The sequence below is a fragment of the Poromitra crassiceps genome, assembly GCF_964638095.1.
Source record: "Poromitra crassiceps genome assembly, chromosome: 5".
In the NCBI taxonomy this organism is placed as follows: Eukaryota; Metazoa; Chordata; class Actinopteri; order Beryciformes; family Melamphaidae; genus Poromitra; species Poromitra crassiceps.
Window position 1 is genome coordinate 39,307,622 of NC_139642.1, and position 11,613 is coordinate 39,319,234.

An 11,613-nucleotide genomic window follows, 5' to 3' on the forward strand; every position below is an offset into this window, starting at 1 on the left:
TTTTCTATCCAAACATCACAACATATGAGGACTAGTTGTGTAACTTTGAAATACAGTTTTTGTTTTACAACCTGATCATTGAAGAAGTGAATGTGCATCTCATAAGGCAATGAAAACAGCCAGGAGCGTAACACGTCTTCCATGTATACTCGACAAATAGAGGATATTTATTCAGGAATACCTTGTGGGCATACAGTAGGCGGTAACGTTGTAGCTGTCAGAGCAACATTTGTTCCTGCTGCCTCTCTCTCTCTTGCTCTCTCTCCCTCCCCTCCCTCTCTCCCTCTCTCTCTCTCTTACTGCTTTGCCCCTCTCTTCTCTGCCTCTCGCCCTTTTTGCAGAAAAGAGGAGGGGCCGTGTAGTAATCCAACACCTGCCCAATTCATGAATGTTACTGTAACTTGCTGAACTGCCCCGACAAGTGCAGGGGTTAAAACACATGAACAGAGCGGAGCTGGCATCTCCGGCACACAGGAGACGCTTCGCTGCTTGACCGAGAGAGAGGAAAGAAACCGGGCTTGTGAGCAGGAAAAAGGAAGAGGAAAAATTAAACATTATATGCTGGAAAAAAAAGTCTCCCCCCTTCCTGAGACAGCTTCAAATGACTGCTTTGGAAGAATGATTGAAGTTGCAGCAGTGGGCTCCCTGCCATCCGACATGTCTTTAGAAGAGAGCGCTGGGAGAGACAAGGCTGAGAGTGAGACGGAGTGCTCTGAGGGACTGGATGAGGTTGTCCTGCTGGGGCGCATTGCCAGCTTACCTCTGGATCTGTTCCCACCCCGGGACTTCAGAGGGAAGTTTAAAAAGATGCGCCAGAAGAAGAGGCCAACCATTCTTGAATGTAGGTACTGCTTCTAACCTCTAATGAGAGTTTAAAATTATGTTTGTGTAGACTTGAGTACCGGCAGACTGATGATATTGGACACATTTCAGCTACTACGTATCCTGTCGTCACTGTGTGAAATGCCTCACCTCACAGTTGTATTTGACAAAGCTATGAATCTGGTGGCTTGTTAATAATAATGGACTCAGATAGTGGGAGGGTCCATCACATAATGAGTGTGATAAGAGGGCTTTTAATTGGCAGGTTTCGATTTTTGACTTTGTCACTGGCTCCACTTTCCAAAACAACTTCTCTCCTTGTGTCCTCAGAGGGGGAAAAAAGGAGAAAACTGATTATTAATAACCATAACCAAGCGATTTGGGATAGAAGAGATTGAAAGAGGGAGAAAGACGAGAGGCGCCAGGGCCAGAGAGAGACAGAGAGAGAGAGAGCGAGAGAGAGAGAGAGACAAGTTTGAGCTGATACCATAAGGATGGCTGAGCTGGACAGACATGCCTCGCATTCCTCACCTTCATCAGAGCTTGATAATGCTTTTAATAAGTGCTTAATGTGACGGAGCCCTCGCCCACTTAAAGTCCATAGGAAAATGTTTACAATCATTTTTGCCATTAGCAATGCCTATGTGATTGATGTGGCTTACCGACGTCACACTACAGTATGAGTGTATTTACTTTGAGACCCATGCTGCCAATAAACACATCTGCAGATTTGATGCTAATTATGAGTGTTTCACCTCAACAGTTCCCAATTCATATAAGCCCACGTCTTATATATCTTAATGTTCGGTAGCAGTGTTACCCTTGACAAGTTTGAAGACATCTAGATGGTGTTATGCCCTAAACACTGTATTAAAGTTCCTCAAGCGTGACACTATAGGCCTGCTATTTTTACGATATCCACTTGTGGCTGTTATGACACCACTGAGTTGTCTTGTCTGGCACATTCATCATTAGACAAATCTGTGATCTCCAGTACGGTGAACTCTGAACGACAGATCCGTCAAAGCTGTTACTGCTCCTCACATACAGTAGTTTGGTTATAAAGAGGAAGCGCAGCCTGTCCGGAGAGGCCCATGAAGCTCATACTCTCAGTGTAAATATGAGGTATAAATGCACAATGAAACTAATGCCTTGTTACTTCTGTGCTGCAATATTTACTTGGGAGTTTTATTGCCAAGTTCTATAGTTGTTCATGACTTTAGCTAATATCACATAGTTTCAGCTCCACAATGATATTCTTATTTTAGACTACAGGTATTGTATGGTGGTTTTTAGATCCTCTTTGTGCAATATGCACCGTGTGGTTTATTTGTTTTGAAACAGAAGTAGTTCATAGTTTAGTCTTTTCTCCATTCAGCTCAAGGCGCAGAGAAGTCTGCGATGTCTCCATCCGTCTGCCTCCACTTTAACTTGTTCCTGTTTAGCAGTCTTGTTGCGAGAAAAAAAAGAAATTATTCAACTAGGGGATGACATAATCATTTGCCCTTGGGAAGGCCTCTTACTGGCCAAGTCAAGATGACTAGATTATAACTGATGGATAAGGTGGGGGAGTGAACTGTGAGTATTCAGCTTTTAAATGATCCATTAGGGCCAATTGCTGTTTTCAGCAATACTTTAATAAAGTGTTTTTGCTGTAATATTCCAAACAATTGCAATAAATTAAAATAAAATAAAAAATGTTAAATGATCCACAACTATGAGACAACAAATTAGCACTTGTCAAATTATCCAAACAAACCTCTTGTCGCTGTTTGGCGAAACCATTGGACAAGTCTTAAGCATTATGTTTTTAGATCGGGTGTTTTTGCAGACATCGTGACAAGGATTGCTTTCTGAATGTGCCCCGATCATATCTACTCACAGCTCCATCATGTATGAAATTTTTTTATATTACTGATCATTTGCAAAGAAAGGGCTGATGGAGTGATTGATAGATAGATAGATAGATAGATAGATAGATAGATAGATAGATTGATTGATTGATTGATTGATTGATTGATTGATTGATTGATTGATTGATTGATTGATTGATTGAGTGTAAAGTATGTGCTGTAAATACCCATAGAGTGATACAGTATAGTGTAGTTAAAGTGTTTTCCAGCATAGTTTTCTTAGTGGCGCATATTCAGAGGATAATGTATGGTGATTATTTGATTTAAGGCATGTGGCTAAGAGCAGGGCAGTCATACTGACATTCATCTCTCAAGACAGACTTTCGAGAGAGAAAATATATTCCCCCCCCCCCCCCCCCAGATTTTACTGACATTGACTCATAGCACTTTAGATTTACTTCTAGATACACAAAACAGAAGAAGCTAGCATTCATATGGCTTAGGTGAGAATGTGGGTGTTGTTTTTTAAGTAACAGTAGCAACTTCAAATAATGCTTCTTAATGCTTTTCCACTCTGCTCATACCACCCCACATGTTGATTGTAATTTGTTCAGTGTGTCATTTGTTTCCATTATTAGCTGGTGCTCAGTTCCTCTAAAAACTAAAGCATTTAGGTCACATGAGTGAATGAGTCACATAACCAATAGTAAGCAATGTGTTTTGTGAATAAATTGGGGACTGGATAACTAAAAACTCTCAAAAACGGCTGACACTTTTTTAAGAAACAAAAAAACTATACAAAAAGATTATCTCTTCATCTCACAAAATGCTTGAGAAATTAAAGTTGACCCAAGCTTTAGATGTTATGTTCAAGCCACTAGCTTCATGCAAAATCATATAAACCCATAATGGTGTGACAGTTAATGGTATGTTTTGCCATGTTGCTACTGGGAACCAGCTTTATGACATTTTACATTGTCAAGTGAAAATTAAACATGGCAGTCATAGCGTTCATGGCTTCATCACAAAACTGCAGCACAAAAACAAACTCAGCAAATACAGGAAGAAGCAAGCAAACAAACATTTTATTATTTATTTACTATTGTAGTTTCATTTTTAGTTTGTGGGGCTTAACATTGTGATTCTTCAATTGGGCAAACTGGAAGAGGCAAAACATTGAAGAAACAAAACAAAAGTCAGCTGAAGTGGTCGTATATTGATAGCTTCATCTTCAACTCTTCATCCTGAGGTAGTGTTACAGTAGTGTAAGCAGCAGTGAGCAGGTGGACTGGGTGGAACTAGAAGAGACAGGAAAAGCTTGCTGCTGCTGTGGTTTGGCAGTTTGTCAGAAGGAGATGGTGGGTTGACTTTCTTTTTTCAACCCATAAATAAATATCCTATGGTGTGACACCTCAATATTGCATGAGAACGATTTCCCCAAGCAGTGTAACCACACTAACTGAAACAGGAATTAACACCCTTGAGGACATGTTAAAGTCCCTGGAAACCAAAATCCACAAAAACGTTCTAACTATGTTATTTAGGGTCTTATGTTAGTAACTGTCTGCCTCAGAAATTATTATACATTACTTTCAACCCAAAGCCTTAAAATCGACACTTTTCTACAAGATTCTACAAAGTACTTCCTCATTGAAGAGAGCAGTGCGTGAGGTGCTAAAATGCAGGAGCTTATGACGTCATAAGCTCTATATAACCTTTGTACACGCGCGCAACTCGCCCTACTGTGTGTGTGTGTGTGTGTGTGTGTGTGTGTGTGTGTGTGTGTGTGTGTGTGTGTGTGAGTGAGTAACTTCGCGTCACCAGGCTGTGTCGAGCGCTATGCTGTTCTCTCTCTCTCTCTCTCTCTCTCTCTCACTAGTCCCGAGAGAGAGAGAGAGAGAGAGAGAGAGAGAGAGAGAGAGAGAGAGAGAGAGCACACAGAGTGGGAGACAGACACGCTGTGGGGGCAAAGAACGGACAGAGATCTCTTCCTCTCAGAGGAACACACACACACACACACACACACACACACACACACACACACACGCGGTGTGTGCACAGTGCACACACCGACACTCATCTCTCTTTCTTTCTTTCTCCGTTTCCCTCCCCCCCTCTCTCTCACGCTCTCCGAGAGACAGCAATTTCCCTGCTGTAGACTGGACACGCCCACACAGTCCGCGGGAGAAAGTACACTCTAAAAAATAATGAAATCTCATGAGTTTTGCCATGGCTGTCAAACCTAAATTTATATACTTTGCGACGTTCATCATCGTTCAAATTCGGCTGGTGGCTTATTAACATAGGATCCTGTGATGTGATGAACTCAAAATGCTAAATAATAAAGAAATATTTCTGGTTTCCAGGGACTTTAATGTTATGACTGAATATTAGTCATCCTTTCTTTTCCAGCCTTATGCTGGTGTTCCACAGTGTTTTGTGTTTTAACTGTTGCACTAATTGGCCCTGTATGCCACACCACAGGACACATGGAGAAAAAAAGAAAAAAGTGTATTTGTTGTCAAATCAATCATATTATGTTCACTTATCAGTGATATACAGTATGAGGGGGGGTGGGGGTTGGGGGCAGGGGGTACTGTTTGATTAGAAGTATTGATTGGGCTAGCCTGCATCATAGTAGGTCAATCAATTCTTAAACTTCAATCCCCTTTAATGTGAACTGCTTACTGTACATGTAGCATGTGTATCAGCAGAGCCAGTGGAAGTGCTCCACAAAGTATCCAGTGTCACCAGTCATGATCGTAACATATTTAAAGCAGAGCAGCCTGGCTCCATTCCCTGGACTGCAAATGGGTTACATCCTGACAAATGCGTGAGTGTGTTACGTAATGAAGGTCAAGTGGTTATCGCTTGATGGACAGACAGAGGCCTGATAGGATTAGTGATAGCGCAGAGAGAGCCGGGAGAGGAAGGCGGGGGGGGGGGGGGGGGGGGGGGTTGGGACATGTATATTATAGCTCACATGGTTAAAGTTATGCATCTGCTCTAGAATATGGCAAATGGGACCAGAAAAAAGTGAATGCTATTTTACTTGGAATTGGAGTATGGTAAGACAACCTAATGGCATCCATATGAAGACAACCAGGGAATTGCTTTGCCTGTATAGGGCATGCCTGTTTCTTGTTATTCACCATGGAGATGAATACGTAGTGTACTAATAAGGAGCCTTGCCTGTTCCCACCCACTTACAGTAGGAACAGATTGATCACTTCTTAGCTCTGTTTGGGCTTGTGGACCAATGATGCAAACGTCCGGGAGCCTTTGATATCAGATTTGCAGCCCTGCCTTCCTGTCTCTCTCTCTCTCTCTCTCTCTCTCTCTCTCTCTCTCTCTCTCTCTCTCTCTCTCTCTCTCTCTCTTTCTCTCTCTCTCTGCAAAAGTAAAATACTTTTTCATTGATTTATGGATTTTCTGTAAAGCATACAGCAGTCATCACGGGATTGTCTGCTGCCTGCATGAATGAAGAAGCAGAGTGGAAAACTGAGGGCAAATATTGACTAGAAGCTTAAGTTGCTGCTGTAAAGAAGGAAAAGGGTTAAAAACCAGCAGTCAGCCGCTGTCGGGGCCAGATCCCCTGGGCACAGTGAAGGAAAGCTCTTTAATCCCAGTGGCCTGTGGACCACTTGAGTGTCTTCTTCTTTGCTCCTGTCTCCCAGGTGCTCTTCTGTGATGATGTGTCATCATGCCTCCCTCCATCCATCCTGCATCCTCCATCTCTCCTCCATCTATCAGTGGTCGACTGCCCGGGCTACATGCTCCGCGGCGCGCTGAGAGACGCACGAGCCCCATGATGCGCTATCATGGTTATCAGCCTCAGTCTGCACGCAGACAAACAGTCGTTATTATTAACTGCGCTCCGCTAAGAGGATTGCTTCCTGCGCTCTCAGCCTCCATGCAGTTATTTAAAGGGAGCTTGCATCGCCGCCCACTGCCTGCCACAGCTTTAGAGAAACAGAGAGAGAGAGATAGAGAGAGAGAGAGAGAGAGAGAGAGAGAGGCTGGGAGAGTGTGGAGGGGGCAGAGCGAGGGAGATTGAGAGAGAGAGAGACGGCTGATGGCCAAGGACAGGACACAGGAGGAGGAGGAGGAGGAGGAGGGGTAGAGGAGTGTGTTTTCTCTGGGTCTCGTCAGCGCCACGGCACTGCGCGCGTCATAGAGAGGTGACAGCAGGCGCTACCTGCTGGTCCCGGCTCAGCTGCTGCTGCCTGCTTCTGGAGGGAAGTCACGACTAGCAGGGGGGCAACACAGTCAACAGGGAGCTGCAGCCATGGCCAGCCAGCAGGACTCTGGCTTCTTTGAAATCAGCATCAAATCCCTGCTGAAATCATGGAGCGGCAGTGAGTAATGAGTATAGTAGTTGACTTGTTGCGATGGTGGATGTTGTTATGTCGTGTTGGTCTCAGGGGGGGGGCTAACTGAGGCTGCTCTCTGCCACTGGGGACCTGACTTTATATAGCCTCTTTTTCCTGTTGTGTTCAACGGAGATGACGTGCTGCTGATCGAGCCGAGCGTGATTTTGCCGTGCCCACCATTTGGTGAAAGTTAGAAACGTTTCGCTTTTAGCAAAAAGGGCACCGCACTTCAAAACAGGGGCTTTAAATTGTCTCATAGCAACAGTCGGAGCCATAACTACGACCCCAAGCATCTGCTGGCAGAGAAAGAGCTGCTCATTGCGCACAGACAGGCCCTCACTGCACCAGTCACAGGGCATGAGGGGTAGGGTTCAGATTCAGATTTACTTAGTGAACGTGTTAGATTCAACATGTCATTTGTGCTGTTTACGTTTAGCTTCCAGCTTTATTTGGCTGTAGGTGAGTCTGCCACAGAGCCTAAATAGCTGCTAGTATGTGCCAGGACAGTGTAATAGGATTAGTGGGGGTTCAGCTTGGACGCATGTCCTGTGCAGAGCTCACAGCTCCATGGCCTGCCAGCATGCCCATATGGATGAGATGGGATGCCCTGTGTGCTTTTGATTTGAGCTATGAGAGGTTGATTCTGTTTGGAAGTATATATACACACACACACACACACACACACACACACACACACACACACACACACACACACACACACGCAGAAAGAAAGAGGCAATAACACATGCAGGGTGGGAATTACACAGAGACCAATGGCCTCCATTGCCCTTCCCACTGGCCGTGATGCCCTGAGATCCCTAAGGCCACCTTGGCAGTGCCCTGCTACCAGCCTGCTACTGTCAGTTGCTTTAAAAGCATCAGTGGTCTCAGTTTAATGTAGCCTGCCCTATGCAAAGGATGTGTCATTGGCTCATTTTAACAAACATTTCAGAAAAATCGCTCTTCATGATGTCAATAGAGCAATGGCCTTTGTGCCCTGGCAGGTGGCCTTGTGCCCTAAAAGAAATTGTGACGTCCGAAGGCCAGATGGCCCCTAAAATGAAGAAATTCCCACCCTTCCGGGAAGTAACATCCCAGCAGGTCTGGCAGATTCCCGTCCTACAGTAACAACTGACATTCTATACTTATTAGCAGTAAATCAGATCTAAGCATCTTTTTGTACGTTTTGTTCAAATAGGCTGGTAGAAAACCAGCTGGAACCCTCAAGCAGCATGATGTGTATCTCTTGAATCTGAATGTAAAGAGATACCTCAGCACAGGCCGTCCCTGTATATACACACTGGACGTTGTGCCATCATCTCCTGATGATGTTGCATAACCCTCAGAGTAGGTCACTTTGCTGATAAAAGGCACAGACAGACTATTTGTATCCGCAGAGACCCATGGCGCTATGCCTTTAACTTTCTCTATGTGGTCTCCTAATCTCATCCCCCCCCACCAAACACATTGCTTCCATTTATACGAGCCATTATGCAGTGAATCACAAGATAAGATGGCAATAGAAACAGTATAGCGAATCATCTGAAAACACTTATTTTGTGTGAGTAGGATGTCTAGTTTTGCGTGGATCTCTTTATTTTTGGCTATTTAAGGAAGGATCTGCAGTGATCGTAGGTGGAATAGTGCTTTGAACTAGGATGTTCCGCTGCTGTTCATTGCTGTTTGTATTGTAACTGCAATGTAAATAAAAGAGAAGGGCCTCAGGGTCTTGTCTCACATAACAAGTCAATGTATCCAACTCTAATAAAAGACTGTGGACTAGCAGGACAAAACTAGCATTGTGAGGTAGAGGCGTCAGGTCTGGTGTTCAAATGTATTTTTTTTTTATTACTCAATGCCTCACTCCACCACCCATGCCCTCCCCACCTCCTCCCTTTCCCTGCCCTCTCCTCCCCCACACTCCCTGTCCCCCCCACCTCCTCCCTTTCCCTGCTCTCTCCTCCCCCACATTTCCCTCCCTCTTTCTCCCTCTGGCTCTCTCTATCTATCATGATCAATCATGTTATTATTACTACTGTAATTGCTATTGTTGTGTCAGCTAGATTTAGCTAGACATTCTCTGTGAAGTCCTCTGAGACATGCTTGTGATTTAGGGCAAACTTGACTTGACTTGACCCTAAGGATCAGAAGGATGGTCCGCTCTCAGCCAATCAGAGCAGGAGATGAGCTGCAGTGAGCCAAGCAGCAATGATCTCTCTAATGATTGGTCGAAGCTGTGGTGTTGCATTTCTATTTCGCGTCTGTTGTCCAATTCAGTTGTGTTCATTTTCTGTTCTCCTTTTGTTTGTCTTGTTTTTTTTTATCATTTTTCATCGAATCTGCACACCTTTACTGTTGTCCCCCTCTTTTTGTGTTCATTATTTTCTGTTATCTGTCACTTATGTTTTATCTCTGCAAGTACAGTAAGTGAACCCAACTAAGCTTCTATGTGAGGACATCCTACTATCCTACTATAGAATGAAGGAAACTGTCTGTCTGTCTGTCTGTCTGTCTGTCTGTCTGTCTGTCTGTCTGTCTGTCTGTCTGTCTGTCTGTCTGTCTGTTTGTCTGTCTGTCTGTCTGTCATTTATCTCTGCAACAGGTTGGCCGATCGATCTGAAATAGCACATAGGCATTTTCCCATTTCCTCCAACTTTAAACTGCTTATGAGCATTTAAGCACAATACTGTAGCAGAATAAAAGTCCAACACACACAATAAAAGTCCAACACACACTTCACACAGCGCAACGGGCTGGCCAATCAAACTGAAACTGCACATGGGCATTGGCACAGGCAGGGACTGACGAAGCTGGTTTTTCCATTTTCTGTTTACATTTTTACCATTTTTGGCAAATCTGCACAGAGTTGTGGCGCAAGAGTTGGAAACAGGATTTATTTATTTATTTATTTATTTATTCATTCATTCATTCATTCATTCATTCATTCATTTATTCATTTATTATGTATTTATTTGCACATATTTAAAAAATAAGAAGAAAGAAACAGAGAAAAGTAAATCAACGAAAGGCGAAAGCATGTGCAGGTAGAGACAGAGAGACCTGAAATTGCAGAAGGTGTAGATGAATCCCCTCTGTTGGGCTGTAAGTAATCTCTCGAGACAGACTTTCCACTTGCATCGAAAAATCTGTCGGCAAGCTCCGTGAAAAGGTGCAACATCGCTCGCAGGGTGCAGGCTCGCAGGGTGCAGGCTCGCAGGGTGCAGGCTCGCAGGGTGCAGGCTCGCAGGGTGCAGGCTCACAGGGTGCAGGCTCGCATGCTGCGCTTTACCCGATCAAAATGGAGTGGACGTGACCGCTGTGTGTAGTCAAAACGTACCGTTTTCAGCGTGTAGCAAGTTGTAGCGTGTAGCAAGAGTTGTTATTGTTGTTTCATAGCGATGGAGGGATTTGAGAGCGACACGCAGGGAACGCAAAGGAAATCCATAAATGGTCAGAGCCGGTCAGTTGGAGCCAATGGCAGAGCTTGCAGGGAGCGGAAAGGGATTTTCTTCCGCTGCCAACGGAGCCTCTTGAGTTCCTGTTGCACCAGATTGAAACGGGGCTGCTGCCCCCAGAGGTTAGAAAAAAAAAAAATGATTTTTTGTGTTTAATCGATGGGTTCCCAGATTGGGCTGTAAGAGACAGACGTAGGCTGTGTTTTAGGACTGATATAAATGGCCTGAGATGCCCTCTCATAGCAGGCGACAGTTTCCAGCATGATGTCAGCCTACTAAAACAGGACTGATGGTCAATACTTTGAGACCAATGTTTTAATCTGCTTTTCTCAGAGGTCTGTAATCACTCATTCACTCTCTCCACGCTCCTATTCTCGCTATTATTATTCTTTCGAGACACTAAACTGCCAACTTGAAACATGTATTATGGTTGTTGCTGCATCGGCTCCAGCTGTTGCCTCCTATTTCTGACAAATAGCTCAGTGACCAAAGGCCCTACAGTTGGTGAATAGCATGCCGGCCTTGCCAGGCAGGCTTGGATGAAATAGCATTTTCTTTCTGGCTTCCTCCCATTTTCTCCTCAATTGTACGTGGCCACATCCCCCTGTCCGTTGCTCCACCCCGTCTGCCGATCTGGGGCTGGCAGTGCCACTGTTGTCAGTTGTTAATTTGGGTTTTACATTTATTGTAGAAATCACAGTTCTCTGTGAAATCAGGGTCAGTTGTTAATGACTGAAGTAATACATTGGATGTGAGCTCCAGTGATTCATTCTCTTTCATTTATAATATGGAAATATTGCCGTTATGGGACATCTGGCTGTTAACAGGGGCTTGTTTCCTTTAACCTAAAACTTAATGAGCTGAAGCATTACGTGACATGACGCACAACTTTTTACTAACACTTACCTTCAGTGGAACACCTCAGGACAATATGCCTTTACTTACCTTCAGCGGAACACCTCAGGACAATATGCCTTTACTTACCTTCAGTGGAACACCTCAGGACAATATGCCTTTACTTACCTTCAGCAGAGCACCTCAGCACAATATGCCTTTACTTACCTTCAGTGGAACACAGCACAATATGACTTTACTTACCTTCAGTGGAAC

The 11,613-nt window shown here is 44.2% G+C and overlaps 1 protein-coding gene across 2 annotated transcripts in view; it reads left to right on the forward strand.

The window, feature by feature from the left end:
* The first annotated feature begins 581 nt into the window (after nucleotides 1-581).
* Nucleotides 582-11,613, forward strand: part of frya (furry homolog a) — a 74,670-nt gene continuing 63,638 nt past the window's right edge. For both annotated transcript variants that reach the window (XR_014552737.1, XM_083637554.1), the window contains exon 1: nucleotides 582-841. Coding sequence is in view for 1 of the 2 variants with exons in the window: in XM_083637554.1 (XP_083493680.1) it covers nucleotides 619-841 (223 nt within the window). In the remaining variant the exon portion in view is untranslated. The remainder of the gene's footprint in view (nucleotides 842-11,613) is intronic.